Source organism: Anabrus simplex, chromosome 9 (genome assembly GCF_040414725.1).
Source record: "Anabrus simplex isolate iqAnaSimp1 chromosome 9, ASM4041472v1, whole genome shotgun sequence".
Classification (NCBI taxonomy): domain Eukaryota; kingdom Metazoa; phylum Arthropoda; class Insecta; order Orthoptera; family Tettigoniidae; genus Anabrus; species Anabrus simplex.
This window is the reverse complement of record NC_090273.1, coordinates 106,709,816-106,731,240: the sequence shown is the minus strand read 5'-3', so window position 1 is coordinate 106,731,240 and position 21,425 is coordinate 106,709,816. Positions and strand designations below refer to the sequence as shown.

At 39.2% G+C, this 21,425-nt stretch overlaps 1 protein-coding gene across 1 annotated transcript in view; it reads right to left on the bottom strand.

Annotated features, from left to right (window-relative positions):
• nompC (no mechanoreceptor potential C) overlaps positions 1 to 21,425 on the bottom strand; it is a 653,999-nt gene that overhangs the window by 190,730 nt on the left and 441,844 nt on the right. Inside the window, exon 6 of the mRNA XM_068229166.1 lies at positions 15,270 to 15,375. Coding sequence (XP_068085267.1) covers positions 15,270 to 15,375 — 106 coding nt within the window. The remainder of the gene's footprint in view (positions 1 to 15,269; positions 15,376 to 21,425) is intronic.

Here is a 21,425-nt window from a genome sequence, read left to right as displayed (position 1 = left end):
AAAGGGCGATTCATATCCATCCAGTACACTCAACAGAGTAAACTGGGCATAAGTCAAGGCAGTTAGTGACTAAGCTATGATGTATCGGAATAAAATGGCCTTCTGTCAACCTGACTGGCTAGTCCTTGGTAGAACCCAGGTTTCCTTCTCATGGAAACTTAGGGGAGAGTTTTGGAACCGGGTGTGGTCGTCTACGGGGCTATTTAAGCCTGAGACGGGCAGCAAACGCGTTACTATAATTTGGTAAAGGACATCTGTAACAAAGTTGTCGAGTACAAACAATAACGTCGAGTACTGCAAGATATTCAGATTAATTATGTAAAGACCAGTTGTTCAGAATCTGTAACTCATCACGTACCCGACACTAAATCCAATAAAGTACCTACGCAAGGGACCATTACTCACTCCTTCTCCATCGCCTCACTTCTCCGCTTACCCACCTCATAAATCCCTCGTTCCTTTTCAAAGCCGCCCGAAACTTTTGGCCAGAGTGAAGGTGTTACCATTTAGGTGGCCTGCCCCTCCCCCTCCGGGAGGGGAATGAAATAATTTTTGTCGTTCGTAGCAAACGGAGTTGTCCTGCTAGAATTGTCACAGTAGTTGCCAGGCGAATCCCTGTCAGTCTGGGGAGGGACTGCGTAACACCATTTCTGTACATGCGTGTACAACAACTTCTGGTTCTGCGAGGAAAATAAGGGGAAACTACATCGTTCCTCATTTCCTTAGTACATCCATTCAGTAACAACTAAGCCACCTATGAAAGCTAATGATGGATCTTTTGAGGATCCAACCAGCCTTTCGGCTGGGGAATCAGCATACAGGAAGTCAGCTTTAACGCAGTTTTGAGCCCAACCTAAGGTAGATCGGTAGAATTTTCGGGTAAGAGTTTTGAACCGGGGTCAACTGAAAATTATCTGAAGTCAGAGGCACGCGACGGAAGTCAAAAATTAGAATTTACCGATCATGTGACACTTTGTTATCTACAGTCTAATTCCCTTGGCTGCAGTCAGGTTAATGTGGTGGACAGCACGGTAGATGAGTGACATCACTGTCTTGGCATTGTATTTCCAATGCCGGGCAATGTATGAGAGAATTTTCGGAATGAAATTTCCATGGTTCGTATTGAACGAAACAAATGGATGCCCCGTGGCTATTACGTTGCTATTTGCTTAACGTCGCACTGACACAGACAAGTCTTATGGCAACAATGGGATTTGATAGAGTTAGAATTAGGAAGGAACAACTGTGACCTTGATTAAGGTACAACGACGGAATTAAAATTGTTATTGTGGGCGACCTTTCACGGGTAGGTTTGTGCTCCATTGGACTTTAATACATAACATTTTATGCTCTACAATTCTTATGCGCATAGTTCGTGAATATACTTAACATTTTAGGCATCGTAAGCCGAGAAAATGTTGTTCAGATGCAGTCCCTATCTCAAGAGATCCTCTAGACAACATGAAAACTGCATGAAATAGGTTCTCCATTAGTTCTCGATTTATAACGGTACATGTTATGATTAAGTATTTCAGAAAATATGATTTTTTTTAGAAATGGTATAAATGTACATATATAATGATTCTAACAAGTTTGTTCTTGCTTTAGTTATAGAACCTTACTTCCTACACGTACAAGCACTTTTGAACTTCATCCTTTACAAAATAGCCAGAGGCATATCGACTAACTGGAGATTAAAAAATACGTAATTTTTTCAAGTATTTTATAGTTCTATTAATATTGTAATAATTTTGAAAGACCGGAAAATTTCAAAGACGAAACTGGGAAAAAAAAGAAACAATTGGCTCCCACTTCAAAAAATATCCGTGTTAGGCTATTTGCATTGGTTGATTTTATAGAGGATTTGTTCTTGTAAATCACAGACGAAATATATCACCTATTTCCATAGCTACGTATAACATGGATCACCTAAATATACCTAATTACGGTAAATAAGCCTTTTAACAAGTATAATGACCTCTTTCTTCAATAATAATAATAATAATAATAATAATAATAATAATAATAATAATAATAATAAATGTCCGGCTCCTTGGATGTATGGTCAGCGTAGTGATCTTTAATTCAGGGGACCCCGGGTTCGATTCCCGGCCGAGTCCCTGGAGCTCTAGGTGCGAGTCCCGGCCGGGTCGAGGGATTTTAACCTTAAATGGTTAATTCGCTTGGTTCGGCGACTGGGTGTTTGTACTGACCCCAACATTCGTTGCAACTCTCACACAACACTATACACCACTACAGTAACACGTAGTGAATGCACGGCAGATGTCGTCCTCTGTCGTCGGAGGGTCTGCCTTACAAGGGCTGCACCAGACTAAAATCGAATTATTATTATTATTATTATTATTATTGTTGTTATTATTTAATTTATTTCACTCTCTGGAAAAAATATTTCTATATTTTCGTCTTTATGTGACACTTTCGTGTGGTTTTGTCTAGCATGGTGCATTTCTTGTAAGGCAGACTCTTCGACGAGTATAGACGGCGTCTGCCATGTGTACGAAACTGAGTGCTACTGTGGTGAAGGAGATTGTTGTGTGTGATGTGATGCTGCAGGTGTGGTTGGGGCAATACAAATACTCAGTTCAGAAAAACCTGTTACGCTTAAAATCCATGAACCCAGCTGGGATTCGAACCTGGGGCTCCAAGGACTGAAGTTTAAGACGATGAGCAATCAGCCATAGTGCTGGACTTCGCCCTTATTTGTAAGATATAGTGAAAAACAAAACAAAATACAAAATAAATACAAAACAAGACAAAAAATGACCTAAATCCATCCAGTATCGTTCTGCATTTGAAGTAATGAAAGAAAAGAGGAATTTCTGTGGACATTTTCGAAAACATGGTAGAAGCAACCGTTATTTATAAACAGCAACATACTGTGGACACACGTGGAAATAACGGGGACACAGATACCACTAACAGCATGTTGGACTGGACGTAAAGGTAAATGTGAAATATATTCAGCACTAACTGCGTTTTTGCTTGTTCACGTTTCTCACTGCTTGTTTAATGTGGGTGAGAAATTTCAGCCTCTAGATATCGCATGTGATTACATGAGACGTTATTAAGGAGCTAGAATACGTTAGTGTCTTGAGGAGTGTCTTTGTACAAAGTAAATTTCATTTATCTGCATAATCGTGTTTAAAGCGGACCAGCTATCATTGATCTTTTAGTTACCAACAAACTGCGTTGAAAATGGATATTTCTTTTGTCTTAAATGGAATAAAATTGGCGGGTTGAATGACTCAGACGGTTGACGCGCTGGCCTGTCCACTCACAACGTGGCAGGTTGGATATTGGCTCAATCCGGTGGTATTTGGAGGTGCTCAAATACGTCAGCCTCGTGTCGGCAGATTTAGTGGCACGTAAAAACTGCTGTGGGACAAAATTCTCGCAACTCTGCGTCCCCAAAAAGTAGTTAGTGTGACGTAAAACCAGTAATATAATTATAATTCTTCTTCTTCTTCTTCTTCTTCTGGAATAAAAGTGACTTTCAACATTGTAATGTAAAACAGTGACGTTATAACAGACTGATACTAGCTTCTTATCAAGGCCCGAAGCCTAAGAACCGAGCTCGATAGCTGCAATCGCTTAAGTGCGGCCAGTATCCAGTATTCGGGAGATAGTAGGTTCGAACTCCACTGTCGGCACCCCTGAAAATGGTTTTCCGTGGTTTCCCATTTTCACACCAGGCAAATGCTGGGGCTGTACCTTAATTAAGGCCACGGCCACTTCCTTCCCACTCCTAGCCCTTTCATGTCCCATCATCGCCATAAGACCTACCTGTGTCGGTGCGACGTAAAGCACCTAGCAAAAAAAAAAAAAAAAGAAGCCTAAGACACAGAGCTGGACTTCGCCCTTATTTCTAAGGTGTATATATACAGGGTTATTCACCTGAAATGTTACACAGAAATAACTTCTAAACCATTAAAGATATCGGCATTCTGTTTTCATATTCGTAAATGGTACCCAGGGCCTTGTAAAATAATGTGCTACTTAGTCTCATGGAGTAATTAATAACCGAGATTACGAGCTCGATAGCTGCAGTCGCTTAAGTGCGGCCAGTATCCAGTATTCGGGAGATAGTGGGTTCGAACCCCACTGTCGGCAGCCCTGAAAATGGTTTCCGTGGTTCCCATTTTCATACCAGGCAAATGCTGGGGCTGTACCTTAATTAAGACCACGGCCGCTTCCTTCTTAGTCCTATCCCGTTCCTGTCCCATCGTCACCATAAGACCTATCTGTGTCAGTGTGACGTAAAGCCAATAGCAAAAAAAACCCGAGATATTGATACTAACTCCATATTTTTAAATGGAATGGTACAAATTCATACAGCTGGCCTAAAAGTTCAACTGCATACAAGTTCAAATATGTAAGTATTTTCAAAATCGGACAATTACTTTTTGAGATATAAATAAGAACAGCATGCGCGGTTTTGCTGCCGCATCAGACGGCATGAAGTCGGGCAAGGACATATTGAGGCGCAAGCTGCTTCCTGGCCTTGATTCCAGCCACAGAACTGATACCAGGCATGTACTGTAAACATAATGTGATGTACCGTAACACACCCTGGGTTTGCAACGTTATTGTATGACTGGCGAGCACACAACGGGGAAGGGAGATTAAGTTGTATTGTTTTATTTTGACATGTAATAGGTTGCGCTCACTTTAGCGTTTTTTTTCTCACGGATGGGAATGGGAAGGATTTGGAAAGGAAGTTGGACGTGGCCTATCACAAAGGTACCTATCCGGTATTTACCTGGTGTTGAACATGGGACACCATGAAAATCACTTTCAGGTTGGGCGATGCAGGACTCGAACCTACGCTCTCCCGAATGCACGCTACTACAGTCGCGCTGGAGTTCTGCGGAGATTAATGCGTGTGAAATAAAACATAAATAATAGTGCTGCTGCCATCTCACCACGATCAGCTCTGACCATTTGCTTTTCTAGAAGGAGGTCTTCCGGTGTTTTGTGTTATGTTTATTTCTCAACTCAGAGTAGTATGAACTGTACACTAAAACCAGTGACAATTATAGGTTTCGTTATGTTCCTTTCAAGGCAAAGTAATTATATTCCTTTTAAACACATCAACCCTTTCTGTCCTGTCATGTGTTCGTCTGTCATACACACTTTGCAAACACATCACATGTGTACGAGGTGCTTACATGACTGGTATCCATTCTGTGACTGAAGTCACTCCCAGGAAACTGCTTGCGCCTCAATATGTCCTTGCCCGACTTCACGCCGTCTAATGCGGCATGCAAAATAGCACTTGCTGTTCTTACTTATATCTCAAAAAGTAATTGTCCGATTTTGAAAATACTTACATATTTGAACTTGTACGCAGATGAACTTTTAAATCAGCTGTATAAATGTGTGCCGTTCCATTTAAAAATATGGAGTTAGTATCAATATCTCGGTTGTTAATCACCCCATGAGACTACGTAGCACGTTATTTTACAAGACCTTGCATACCATTTACGAATATGAAAACAGAATACTGATATCTTTAATGGTTTAGAAGTTATTTCTGTGTAATATGTTAGGTGAATAACCCTGCATGTATATTTGCTAGTAGCTTTACGTCGCACCGACACAGATAGGTCTTATGGCGACGATGGGATAGGAAAGGCCTAGAAGTTGGAAGTGACCGTGGCCTAAACTAGGGTACAGACCCAGCATTTGCCTGGTGTGAAAAATGGGAAACCACGGAAAACCATTTTCAGAACTGCCGACAGTGGGATTCGAACCCACTATCTCCCGGATGCAAGCTCACAGCCGCGCCTCCCTAATCACACGGCTGACTCGTTGGCTGAATGGTCAGCGTACTGGCCTTTGGTTCAGACGGTCCCGGGTTTGATTCCCGGCCGGGTCGGGGATTTTAACCTTCATTGGTTAATTCCAATGGCTCGGAGGCCGGGTGTTTGTGCTACCCCACCATCTCTGCAACTCACACACCACACATAACACTATCCTCCACCACAATAACACCCAGTTACCAACACATGGCAGATGCCGCTCACCCTCCTCGGAGGGTCTACTTTACAAGGGCTGCACCCGGCTAGAAATAACCACACGACATTATTATTATTATACCGACTACTTTGAGTTGTACTTTTAACTTTGAATGACAGTGTTCTATCCAGAATTTCACCCAAATACTTGGGATATCTGCCGTGGCGGAGGAGGGTGTTATCAATGTAATTCACGCCGTAAAACTGGACCGTATATACAATAGATTTCGAACCTCCAGTAACTGGAAAAAGTTCAAGAGAAGAAGAAGAAAAATAATAAATTATTATTCAAACCATTATCTAGTCAGTCCCCTTTAAGAGCCATAGTATTTTGTATAGAGGGTTTCCAAACATTCAGTATAACCAACAGAGATGATAATAATAATAATAATAATAATAATAATAATAATAATAATAATAATAATAATAATATAACGTAAACTGAATAAATACTTATTGAAGTCTATTACGCAGTGATATTAAGAATTACAAACGTCGGTATATTCGAATTCGGTCTGTAGGAGTTCTTTTTATATGACAAGCCAGTGACAAAGACTTGATCTCTTCTAATACCACTGACCTAAGTAGAAATAGGTGGTGCTGCAGAGGTAGTCTTGATTTCTTTTTTTATTACACGTCGCACCGACGCATAAAGGTCTTACGGTGAAGATGGGATAGGAAAGGACTAGGAGTAGAAAAGAGGAAACCGTGGCCTTAAATTAAGGCACAGCCTCGGCATTTGCCTGGTGTGAAAGATGGGAACACACGCGCTACCACCTTTATGGCTGCCGACAGTGGGGTTGGAACCTACCATCTCCCGAATGCAAGCTGGTTACGTGACCCCAACCGCGTAGCCTCTTGATTGGTACTCTTTATTACTTATTTGTCATTTTAACATGAAGTAGTTTTCATTCTTAGTAAAATGCTTAATCTCTGAGACTTATTATTTAGAACGGCACAATAAAATAATCACGATACTCATGAAGAAAGCAGCCTGACTTTTGGTCTACTAAATACAAGATATATGCAGACTTTTCTCTGAAGTACTGCACATGGAATGCAGTAAGTGATCTTTAATATGTTTATAGTTTCAAATATAGAGTTATTTTGCATTCGTAACTCGGCACGAGATGCCATTCTGATGAAATGTAGCCATATGTGGAGGAAAAATACATCTAAAGTGGAACTGGGCACTCAGTGCATGCTACAAGTTTGGGTGGATCGGTAATACTATCAAGGAAGAGAACAGTATTCTAAAAATTCGAGTGGTTCCACACGATGAACAATTTTTAGGTATGAGTAGTTCATTTACCTCCAAATACAGCTAAATCGCCTCCCTAGCTCGACTAGAGTCAAAAACTTTCATATTGTCAAAAACAAATAATTATGAGAATGAGACAATTAGAACAAAGTAACAAACTTGTTTTGGTCCATACCGACAAAGTAAAGAGCGCTGTAAGCAGTGTAATAATACTTACAGTGGCAAAGATCACCAATAAGACACTATTCTCGTCAGATAAATGCGATTGTGAATAAAGGGTACAGATCTCTTCAGATGGTTATGATATTATATTGGGGTTGTAGTAAGGATATAATCGTGATTGCATGTAAGTCCCTGGTAAGACCCCAACTATATTATGGTTCCAGAGTATGGGACCCTCACCAGAATTATTTAATTCGATAAATAAAAAACAAAGAAATGCAGCTCGATTTGTGCTGGATGATTTCCGACAAAATAGTAACGTTACGAAAATGTTACAAAGTTTGGGCTGGGAGGACTTGGCAAAAAGGAGACAAGCTGCTCGGCTAACTGGTATTTTCCGAGCTGTCAGTGGAGAGATGGCGTGGAATGACATTAATATACGAATAAGTTTGAGTGGTGTCTTTAAAAGTAGGAAAGATCACAATACGAAGATGAAGTTGGAATTCAAGAGGACAAATACGGGCAAATATTCGTTTATAGGAAGGGAAGTTAGGGATTGGAATAATTTACCAAGGGAGATGTTCAATAAATTTTCAAATTCTGTGCAGTTATTTAAGGAAAGACTAGGTAAACATCATCTGCCACCTGGGCGGTGCCCTAAATGCAGATCATTAGTGACTGATTAGTGATACCTTGCACTCATTCTTTTCTTTCGAGTGAATATTTTAAATAATTATTTAGGATTTGTAATACTTTAAGTGTTAATACACATGCATTTTTTCTGAACGAATCGCTCCCACATACGTTACACCTTAGAAGAGTGTGTTTCCCAGTGAGAAAATATTTTTTTTCGATGGGGCCCCCGATGTCACACCCACCGCTTGGTGATCATCTTATATCTACATCGCCTCCGACATGCCGTCAGTTCTAAGAAGAAAGATACAGTAGGGAGGATTGGGAAGTTTGACACTGTGGAAGTATCTGTCTCTCCCCATGCTATGCATGTTATCAGGCTGGATTTCGCGATAAGCTATTAAAGCGGTGTAAACGGGAAAGGGTCTGGACAGAACCACATAGGCAGAAAAGGAAATGCCTACATGTCAAACCTGACGTAAAACTATGTTTACGCTTGCGTTTTTATACTACTTTGCTCCTATCCAAATTCGACCACCCCATCTCGCCTCCATTAAGGAATTTAGGGCATTACTCCACGGAAGGGAGACCAGAACACTATTAGAGAAACATATTTCTTGGTTTTAATTAATTGTATCGGCTAAACATCAAATGAATCTTCAAATATATTTTACATGCCAACATCGTACGGCATAGGATGTTGCTCTGTTTCTCGCCCTTTACAAGTCCGACTAGCTGCGTTGGATTTGAACCCGCAATCTTGAGGTCCAGAGGCCGATACTCTACCCCTGATCAACAGAGGGCGTTTAGTGTGACATTTATCAACTAGAAAACAGCAAAGTCCATGTCTCCAGTGACTTTGGATCCCTAAAAGGAAAATGTATAATTCATCTTGCTAATAAGATGCATATTTCAACTTATAAGACCATGACTAACCTCATTAATTCTATTTATATCTTATCATGAACTGGTTCGTGGAAATATTTTGTAGGCAATTTCTCTCTGCCATTCTGTATCAATCCATGTCCGTGAAACCTGAAATATTAAATGTTTGTTTTTCAGTCATCGCTTCAATTGTATTTATTGCCACAAACTCATAAGAAAATAAGAGGGAGCAGCCTTTGTTGTGAGAAATGGAAATTATTACGTATCAATCCTTCCGCAAAGTTACTTAAAGATTTCTGAGCGAGTTGGCGCGTAGCTGTGAGGTTGCATTCGGGAAATAGTGGGTTCTAACCACATTGTCAGCAGCCCTGAAGATTATTCTCCGTGGTTTCCCAATTTCAACCCAGGAAAATGCTGGGGCTGTTCCTGATTTAAGGCCACGGCTACTTACTTACCAACCCTAGCCCTTTCCTCTCCCATCGTCGCCATAAGACCTATCTGTGTCGATGCGACGCAAAACATCTTGTAAAAATTAAAGGAAGATTCAAAGTACATGAACCGACTGGGATGGTTGTGAGATACGAATATTCTGATCTTAGAAATATGATGGCGGGATTATTATTATTATTATTATTATTATTATTATTATTATTATTATTATTATTATTATTATTATTATTATTATTATTATGTGTTTTCAGGGGATTTGTGATACTACAATCAACAACCTCATGTACAGTTGTGTACGCCTGTGATATCTGCACTAGTCTATTAGTAATTTTGGCTGGGAATAACTATAATAAGCCGAGCTCAGAGGTGAAATCGATTGGTCGTTGTCCTGTTCCCAAGATAGCGGGTCCAATTCCAGCTCAGGTCGGCGGCATTTGAAGGTGCTCAAATGCAACTCTATATGTTTGGTTTCCGGCATTTTAAGAAATTCTTGCTGGGAAAAATTCAGATAACCGATTGTATTTCATTTGATTTCGAACGTCTTCCCGAGTTCGTCCAAATCTATCGAGATATTTTTAGATCTCTCTGAAACACTTACGTAAAAACGTTTTATCTTGTTCCCATGCACTTCGCAATGAATTTTAAGATATAAAGTTGAACAGTTGCTACATTCCGACAATGAAATGGACGGTGTTATATAATATAAATAATCAGTTGAATCAGGAGCGTTCTTATATATGTGCAGGCCCTTGTGCCTCTAACTGTAGACGCAAGAACCCGTAAGCAAGGAAATAAAAAAAGTTTATGAACGCATGCGACAGGGTTAAGTAAAGTATAAATAGATACTACACCTTGGTTTAATTCCAATTAAAACAAAATGGAAATAAAACGACGAGAACAGAGTTGACTTACAAGCCTGTAAAATAAAATTTCCATCACAGGGAAATTTGAATAAATGGAAATTCTAAGTTCCCATGGAAGGAACTAGATATTTTTCCACCAATAGAGCATATCAAAAATCAGATCAAAAATTAGATGTAGGTTTTTTCCGGCGTTTGCTCTATTAACCAGCGTTTCGTCTTAGGTCTGACACTAGACTCGTCAGAGTGGGATGTGTCAGACCCTACCCACTGACGCATGCTGTATTGGTGGAAAAATATCTAGTTCCCTCCATGGGAACTAAGAATTTCCATTTGGAATTGCTAGGCGGGCATGAATTCCATTGTGGAGTCTTATCTCCCGTATGCAGTTATCAGACTGTGCCTCTTAAATAGGCTTCTGATAAGTTCACCTGCATACACCCCAGCGTCAGTGGGTAGGGTCTGACACATCCCACTCTGACGAGTTTAGTGTCAGACCTAAGACGAAACGCTGGTTAATAGAGCAAACGCCGGAAAAACCCTACATATAATTTTTGATCTGAAATTTGAATAATGTAAGTTTATAATAGACGAAGCTCACGGCTAATGAAAAAACTTCGACAAATTAAAATCTGTCCAAATGTGACTTTTCCAAAAAAAACAACAATAAAAAATAAAACCCACAGAGCCTAATTAAACGTCCACTTCATTGCTGGGAACTTAATAAAGTGTCGAAATGTAACCCCAACGCTATTACTTCAATTGATATCATTACAAATTATTTCTTCTTCTTTTTCTTCTACCAACACTCAACTGAAGACTAGCGTTCACGCATCAAAAAATGTTACGTATAGAGCCAGAAATACATAGCAGGTTATTCAAATCTTTTCCCTGGCGGTTTTTTTTTTGCTAGGGGCTTTACGTCGCACCGACACAGATAGGTGTTATGGCGACGATGGGATAGGAAATGCCTAGGAGTTGGAAGGAAGCGGCCGTGGCCTTAAGGGGGCTCATACACCGCTCATAGCCATCTCTGCATTGTTACGATTCAAAACTCTCTATCTAGGTTGTTTTTCAACGTAACTGCATGAAATTTTGTAAACCAACAAAGGAGACCTTCTAGTTGCGTTTACTGTCCATAAACTAAATTTTTTGGTAGTGTGATGAAAATATTTACGAAGAAAAAATTATCCAATTTTTTATGAAAACATCTCACAAAAAACATGATTTCGGCAAAACTACTCATGATATTAATTTTAATTTTGTTTTCTGAGTAGCAAACGACATGTATCCAGGGATAAACTAGTATGAATGGTGTGGGACTATTACAAAAATTTCTGCATATTTTTCAGTTTCAGTTAGGTAACAATTCTGATTTTTCCTTCATACATCTATCAATATTTCATTGATTTTCGGATTGTTTGTAATTATCTTAGTATGTCCTCTAGAACCTGTGTAAGGTAATGTACTTGCTAAGTTTCATGGAATTTGAGCGGTAAATGTGATAGATATCATGTTTTTTGTAACCAAATTAGCAACTTTCGGGGAATCAGCTTTAAAAGTAAAGCAAAAAAACCTGCTTTCATACTTCATTAAAATGCTCCAGCAGAGTATGTTGCGCCTTCCTTCTCGATATTTTTGTTGTGCTGTTCGAGTCTCAGCCTTCTCCTTGTCCTGCTTGCCTCCTTAGTGGACTCACAAAGACGCTTTTCTGCTGACCTCACCCTTTCACAGTCAAGTTGACCCCGTGCACTCCTAGCACATTTCCCAACACCAACATCCATATGTTTCGGTATTTATAATTTACTGCTATTCCCATAATTGAAAGAAACTACTGCATCAGCAGCAGCCCACTATTACTGGTTTTGGGGCACACTGACCAAACCTTGTTGTTAAAAGATTCATTTGCATTTTGTGTGCAACTTTTCAGGCACCTGCGTAGAAGTTCTGAAAAATCAGCTTTACCTCCATCATATTGCTAATTTGGGATTGGGTGGTGAGCCTGTAATGCACTTCAGCTCTTTCTGCCTCAGCCGACGATAACCACACCAAGAATCAAGGCCTGATAGGCACATCCAGTGTTGTGGTTCAGTATCAGTATCAGATTCATGATACCATATGGCCCAGATAGATTTCCTCACTTTTTTAATATCATCGTTGTTTTCTCTGATGGCATTCCCATAATACAGTTGCAGTTTATCAATAATAGCATCTGTTAATCTACCAGTATCACCGATACCTTTGCCATCACTAAGTTTCTTGCCTGACCACTTTTTCTTCAAGTACTTGCTAAACCCTGTACTGAAGTTTCAACTAAACTAATCACATTATGACACACTTTACAATTTGCATATTCACTGACAGATTTCATCAAACTGGGAAGATGGATAATTCTTTACTCTGTCGTCAGGAAGTAATGATGGACACGGGCTAACCTCCAAACCTAGTTTCCTAGCAGATGCACTTTTAGGTGTTTCATAACTGTTGGGAGAATTTTCATCACCCTGACGTTCTGAATACCTATTACCGTGAAAAGTTCTTCTTTTACAACGAGCTACGCCCCCTTTCTTATTCATAATTCACCAATATCGCACAGACAGAAAAAATCAAATCAACTTAGCACTATGTGATGGTAAATCACAGAACACCAGTGGTAAATCAAAACAAACAATACCCAGTCGCCAAGGAGTAATTAACAAGGAAACCTTCTATTCCATGGTTAAAACAACATCTCCGTGGTTACCGGAACACAGCAGCCATTGTTAGTCCAATAAGATTAAAAGGATGCACTGAAAAAATTACTGAAAAATATATCTGCTTGTCATGCCACGCCCACTCAGCTGACAGAACAGCACAAAGTATTATTAAAACAGCGATAACTCAGAGAAATATGAATATTTTTGAATAAAACTTCATATATATGTTCAGAAAGAAAATGTCTTTCAGATGAGACCACAAACAAAAAATCGATAATTTTCTAATTAAGCGGTGTATGAGCCCCCTTAATTAAGGTACAGCCCCAGCATTTGCCTGGTGTGAAAATGGGAAACCACGGAAAACCATTTTCAGGGCTGCCGATAGTGGGATTCGAACCTACTATCTCCCGGATAGTAGGTTCGAATCCCCTAGCGGTTTAACGTCGCACCGGCACAGATATGTCTTATGGGGACGGTGGAATAGTAAAAGGCTAGGGGTGCGAAGGACGCGGCCGTGGTATTAATTAAGGTACAGCCACAGCGTTTGCCTGCTGTGAAAATGGGAAACCACGTAAAATTTCCTTCAGGGCTGCCGACAGTGGGAGGTCGAACCCACTATCTCCCGAATGCAAGCTCACAGCTGCGCGCCATTAACCGCACGACCAACTCGCTCGGTACATATTCATTTTCGGTGGTGATGAGATAGGAAAGAGTTAGAACTTGGAAGGAAACAGCCTTGGCCTTAATAGCGGCCCAGTATTTGTGGGACGAGTCGAGTTGCGCTCATGGAGATATTCCTTGCACGATTTCCTGCACTCAAAAGTAAGCTGAAGTGGAATGTGAGGATCATTTGGCAACAAGTGGAAGTTCTTGGTTATCCGTCCTGAAAATAGTTTCGGTGTTCTCTTCAGTATTGCACGTGGATGTGCGACTATGCCTAGAGCCATAACCGAGAAGTACAGTGAGAAAGGTGTAGCATTTCGAATTCTAGGCAACTATAAATTTCGAAAGTGTTACTTAAGGCAGCGTGGTCAAAAGTGGAGATGAACAAATAAGCCTTGTTGTGCATGGTGAGAATAACATTGTGTTACACGGGTCCCATAATCATGGCCCAAATATGAGATATGTACAGTGACTCAAAAAGGAAATGAACGCATGGTATTGTAGAAGTTTCACGTACGTACACTTTCCTCAGAAATAACTGAACAGAGTTTTTGTCTTACATAGAAGGTGAATGATATCTGTATAATAAAGCAATTAAAATTAAAATGATAAAATATTAAATGCGAGGAACATGATTTGGGAGTAAGGAGCCGAGGTGCTCGATTAAGTGGTATGTTCCGAGCTGTCTGTGGAAAGATAGCTTGGAATGATATCAGTAGATTAATAAGTTTGAGTGGGTTTTCTAAAAGTAGGAAAAATCATAATATGAAGGTAAAGTTGGAGTTCAAGAGCATAAATTGGGGAAAAGTACTTGTTTATAGGAAGAGGAATAAGGGATTGTGATAATTTACCAAAGGATATATTTGATAAATTTCCAACTTCTTCGGAATCATTTGAAAAAAAAGCAAACAAACAAACAATAGAGAACATGCCAGGTGGGCAAAATTCAGATCGGTGGTGACTGACTTGATTTGATTTGATCTGATTTGATTTGAAGCTGTAGAACTCCACGCCTAATGTAATATTCATCTTTGTGGCATTAATTCCCGGTCTAGAAAGCCAAGAATACCGGCCGAGAGGATTCGTCGTGCTGACCACACGACACCTCGTAATCTGCAGGCCTTCGGGCTGAGCAGAGGTCGCTTGGTAGGCCAAGGCCCTTCAAGGGCTGTAGTGCCATGGGGTTTGGTTTTGGTTTGGTGGCATTAATTTGAACTCCGACATTTTTTGATATATCGTCAGTATGCCTAGGAATATTGCTTAGCCTGTAAGGTTCTGTTATTTAAGGTTGAATATTGCGAGAGGAATGCCAAAGAATTCTCGCTCTTGATGTTGTGTGTGCTGCGGGTCAGTATTTTTCCCTCAACATTATCACATACCGGTTTTCGCAGGCGCAACGACGATGTAAACAGTATTGCAGCACATAGCGACCTGCACTCACACACGGATATGAAGAGACTAAGCGAACACTTTGCCGGGAACTATCGTAATTAAATGACTGCCGAGTCTGTTTACAGCGCTCTGTTCGAAATATGAAATGAATGAGATATGACAAGTGATTCTGTATGCACTATGTTGTACTGTAGGAAGCAAGAATGGATAAGCAGTATGATCATCTTACCTTGATTGTCTGTAATGGAAGCACTTGCTCGGACGCCATAGAAATATTTGACTAGAGCTTCGTCGCCTTCTGCTGCTGCGATGTGTAGAGCAGTCTGCCCATCGCCCTGGAACACAGACAGCAAGGATACACAACGAACCACGTATCGCCATTTAGGCTAATGCATTTCTGTTAAATCCAAATACAATTGTAAACAAATATATCATTTCTTGTAGAATAAAATTATATTTTGATCTCCATATGAACTTACCACTGATATGAATAGAATTGCAAGAGAAAAGGAATTTAAGTACTTAGATGAATGGATCACTGAAAATGACAATGATAATAAATCAGTAGCTTCAGGAATTCAGAAAATAGGAATTGCTTTTCAACACACAAGGAAGGTTTATAACAAGAAATGCTTGTCGTGGAACAATAAAATTTGTCATTACTTAACAGTAATCAAACCTGAAACTCTTTAGGCTTCAGAAACTCTCAATTTACATCACAAAAATTTAAAGGAATAATTAGAGATTAAAGAAAGGAAAATCATGAGAAAAATCTTAAGAGCCCAGAATTAAAAATGGAATACATTAACCCAAACTCAACTCGGAAATATATTAAAAATATCTAAACATACTGATACAATGAGACCAGGACGAATTCAATTTTTAAGCCATTTGGAAGGAATGAATAGCAAGAAGACTTATCGAATACACAAAGTTTTGCAAATCAAACGTACAAGATCAAAATGGTATAAGCAAGTAGAGAAGGACCTCAGTGAATTAGGATTACAAAATCTGCAGGACAGAAATGCAATCAGGAAAATTGTTCACACAAGGGGATTTGAGGAAGACGAGAAGTAACCAACACGATGGACTTGGTCGGAGGAACAAAAATTACAACAATCCATGAAAGTGAAGAACTACTGGGCGAGGAGGAAAGCTCAACAAATATTGATTCTGCGTGGTCCTAAGTGACTCATTCGCGAAGAAGAAGAAGAAGAATATTCTTTTTAGCTCATATTAAGATTCTGATGAAAGATTGCTTCATCATCTTAATAAGAACTTCTAGAACTCTAGAACGTTTGGTTAACTTGCTACAATTGAGAGGCCCAGTGGAAAAGAGGCATATGTCACACATCCATAAGTTACAGGAAATCTGTGTTTCCATAATCCTCTGTTGTGTAAAAACGAAATGTGGAATTGAAATTAATGAAACCTGCTCTGAAAGGAACAACAATCCATTAAATTTTGGCTAAAATATAATCTTGGCTAAAATACAATTTTATACGATATTATATATTTAGAGATTTTAGTGGAAAGAATAGAAATAGGTTATGGCATGTAACCACTGTGGACTGTAAATAATAATTTGCAACTTATGCTGCTTGAACGTTTTTGCACCGCTGTAATTCACTTCATGCACGAGTTGTATAGTTAGGTATTTTCCACCCCTTTAAATAAGAAGTATATGACATGTAGTTGTTGTTATATTGTGGTTTGCTTATTGAAGCATTTGTATTTTTCACCTCTACCGCTGTGGTATGCGGTTTCTTTGTTAGGCCGGGCTGAGTCGCTCAGACGGTTGAGGCCCTGGCCTTCTGACCCCAACGTGGCAGATTCGACTCTGGCTCAGTCCGCTGGTATTTGAAGGTGCTCAAATACGTCAGGCTCGTGTCGGTAGATTTACTAGCACGTAAAAGATCTCCTGCGGGACTAAATTCCCACTCCTCGGCGTCTCCGAAAACCGTAAAAGTAGTTAGTGGGATGAAAAGCAAATAACATTATTATTAGTCTCTTTGTTATACTGGGGTTTGTTTTTTGTACGTGATTTTCCTTAAAATTGCGAGGATTAGTAAAACTTTTATTATTTTACATCGTTGTTTTGATAGCTGTCCATATTTATCACTCTGTTTTCATCTTTACGACCCATGCCCCATCCAGTGTTATAGTTATTTTAAACGAACCTGTATATGTTTCCTATCTTCCCTCTGAACGTCCCACATCTTCACGATTATTTCAGTTTTTTTTGCTATTTGCTTTACGTCGCACCGACACAGATAGGTCTTATGGCGACGATGGGATAGGAAAGGCCTAGGAGTTGGAAGGAAGCGGCCGTGGCCTTAATTAAGGTACATCCCCAGCATTTGCCTGGTGTGAAAATGGGAAACCACGGAAAACCATCTTCAGGGCTGCCGATAGTGGGATTCGAACCTACTATCTCCCGGATGCAAGCTCACAGTATTTCAGTTTTGTCACAGCTGAGCTCTGTATTGTGATTATTAGTCAGTCTTGCTCTTTTCTATTACCATTATATTTTACTTTTTCAGTATGGATAGGTTCCTTGTACGGAGTGTTCTATCAACGAGATAAACTACTGAAAACGCTAATCCCCCCAAAAGGGAAGAGAAAGTATTTTACCAGCAATATATTGATAATTATTTATCTTATGGATATTTTTGGTGTGAAGGCAGTGGTATGACTCGCCTAACTCCTCTTGCTTAAATATTTCCACTCGTGCAAAGAAAGGTCCACTTTGCATACGAGTTGCATGAGTAACTATTTTCTACGAGACTAAATAATAAATTAACTTCATCAAATATAACTGAGAAATGCAATTATTTCTTACTCATAAATGTATACATCCCTGCTCAAAACTAATCTTTAATACAGAAATACATAGGGTTAAATATAAATGAAGGATTTACCTGTATTGTTAATCATTCTTCTGAACATCCACTGTTCACACGATTTTTGGAGCACCTTTCCCAGTGACAATATTCACCTCATCGTATACTAGCTGCCGCACGAGGTCTCCGTGGCAAAGTGTCCGGCACTCGCTCGCATGTCTTAGCTCCAGGAGCTTCCTGTCTCTTGTGTATCGTAACACGTTCCGGTCTGAACTTGCTATGCATGTTGTAATCTCACCAAGCTCACATGACTAATATGCAAGTGTGGGATTCACAAATTCCTTTTATCTCTTCCTGGAGGGTGTGTTGCACTCACCTTGGAATTAAAGAGTTAGGACGGGCTAACAGTGTAAATTATTCACTATAGTTTCTCATGCTTGAATATACCTCATCCAGTTACCCTAATAAATATGACCTAAGGTGAGGCCGAATGCCCTAATATTTTCAATGTTAATTTTCTATAATTTATGTACCTTTTAATCAGAAATCTTTAAAGATAAGTGCTTGAAATTTAGACAGCATATTCCTTAATTATTCTAGTGCTAGGATCTACAATTGGAACTGTACTTCAAAAAGTGCGGGATTTTTTGGAAAGTTAAATTATAACCATCAACATTTAAAAGAACAATTATAAATTAAAGAAAGGAAAATCACGAGAAAAAATCTTAGGGTCGAAAATTAAAAATGGAATATATTACCCCAAACCTAACTCGAACAAATATTTTAAAATATATAAACTTACTGATAAAATGAGACTGCGGCCATTTGGAAAGAATGAATAACAACAGCCTTACTTATCCAATACAGAAAGTTTTGCAAATCAAACGTATGAGATCAAAATTATACAAGCAAGCAGAGAAATACCTCACTGAATTATGATCACCAAATCTGCAGGATAGAAACGTAATCAGGAAAATTGTTCACACAAGGGTATTTGGGAAAGACGAGAAGAAACGAACACGACGTATTTGGTCAGAGGAACAGAAATTACAACAATCGATGATAATGAAGAACTATTGGGTGAGGAGTAAACCTCAACAAATGTTGATTCCGCGTGGTCCTAAGCGACCCATTCGCACAGAAGAAGAATTAAAATTAATGAACTATGAGGCATAACTTAAAAAGATTGTAGATCCGCAGGTGTATTTCTGACACATTAGGTTACTTATAGACATGATACTGTATAGGCTTTTGGGCTTATGCCATGTCCAGAAAATAAGGTGACAATTATTTACGTTTCGCAGAGAACTGTGCTATGCGTAATCAGAAGAAAATCTCGACTGTCCACGAGAAAGGCTTCTTAAACAATGACTCTTTAAATTTAGACGTTATAATAGAAGTCGAAATGGTACGTTCATTCGCCACCAGATGGCTCCCCGGACGTGGCACAGCGCTAGCGTTCGAAGTTGAAGCTGACAGAACCATCAGAATCAGTCTAAGAGGGATACTGGCTATCAATTAAGTAATACCTGGTTGTCAGACATTAACAATTTACGTATTATTATCGGCACACTTGATCTGGTTGCATTTGTGTACGGGGTTGAGGAGTAAGGAGGGAGCTGCCCCGGTTTCAGTAGTGTTGCCAACTGAATGAAAATGAAATCTGAATTGAATCGAGAATATGGTCGATCGATATGAAGTTTCTAAACCGTTATTATCTTAATCCAACAACTGTGTCACATACACATTATATAACATTTCTAGATGCGAATCTTGTTCCTAGCATGAATTCTATAGTTTGGCTTTGCTGTGTAATGAACAACAGTACTAGTACGTAAAGTGTACGCCAGATGTCGCACAACGATGCTTGTGCGATTCATACTTTGTGTTTCAGAGGTTGCCAGTACGAATCTCGAAGATTGCCGAGGTCGACCGATTCAGCACAAGAGTGTAAATGCATCCAGATAAAGTGTGCCGATAATAGGTAGTTCCCTTCCCTGTCCTTTCACTAATGTTATTTCGTCTCGGTGTTTTCCAAATTCGTACGTGCCTCATCGCCAGATTTTTCATTCCAGGCTTGTGTCAATGTCATACACCTGTCAATGTCATGTGTTACGTGCACATGTTATGTGAACCTCTTAGACTGATTCTGATGGTTCGGTCAGCTTCCGCTTCGAACGCCAGCGCTGTGCCACGTCCGGGTAGCCATCTGGTGGCGAACGAACGTACCATTTCGACTTCTATTATAACGTCTAAATTTAAAGAGACATTGTTTAAGAAGCCATTCTCGTGGACAGTCGAGATTTTCTTCTGATGATGCAGAGCACAGTTCTCTGCGAAACGTAAAGAATTGTCACCTTATTTTCTTGACACGGCATACGCTTAAAAGTCTATACAGTATCATGTCTATAAGTACGGGCCGTGAAAGCATCAATGGCAACATTAAGTTATTGTTAACATTTCATGACATTACGTTGTTTCAAGTTTCAAGAAAATCAATTCCAAAGTCGAAGAATGATAAAAGTAGCAGAAACTTGCCCTACACCATTTCCTAGACAAACAGAATTAAAAAATACACATTCAATCAACACTGTACTTCAAACTGTTAAATATATCACTATTTTAACAGAAATATTCTTCAGGCTGAAGCATTCGTTTAGAAGCACAGTTTCACAGTCATTAGTAATATCTATTTTCTTAGAAACATCAAGCATATTATTATCACACGGTTCGCAACTATCCACTCTGTAGAATTTACTACACTTGTTCTTACATTTTTTTGCACAGTCTTGTACTCAGTGGCATTAGAAATTATGCGAATCAATAAAAACTTAAAGGAAATGTGAAACCACAACAGGAATTCAAAACAAGTAAAATTTTATTGAAAATTACCTGTTTGTAAACAGCCTTTCGCAGCAATCTTAGAACGCAGGAGAACAGCCAAGTTCCAAAAGCTTAAAACGAACCAAACCACGGCCTTCTAGATCAAGGACTTCCTGACATATCAATGATAATGGAAATTGATGCAACATACATCTAAAATCCGTCTAGCGTAGACGTAAAGGAAAAAATAAAAAAAATAGGAATTTCCATACTGATTATACATCAGAATGTACACAGAAGTCCAAATTGTAACGTAAGTCAAAAACCGAAAAATATAATTCTTTTTCAGATTGTGGCTTTTAGTCTTATCTTAAATCAATTGAGGCAACCTGGAAGTCAGAGACTTCTCAGTCTTTAAATCAAAATTATCTTCTCAATAACTTTTCACTTTCTTGTCACGAACTTATTACAAGACAAGGAATAAAGCCCATTGCACATTCTTGGCAATTTCTTTAAAATAAACATTGAAAATGCTAAATTTTTGTAGGTTTTGTAACACAGAATATATTTATACTTTTGGGTTCCCAAAATTTATCTGTTATTTTCTTTTCCAACTGGAAGGTTGTGGTTCGAATCCCAGTTAATTCCAGGTTGAGACTTTCACTTCAAAAAACACGTAGCTTCAGGAAGAACATCTAACCGTGAACCCTCGACTAAGA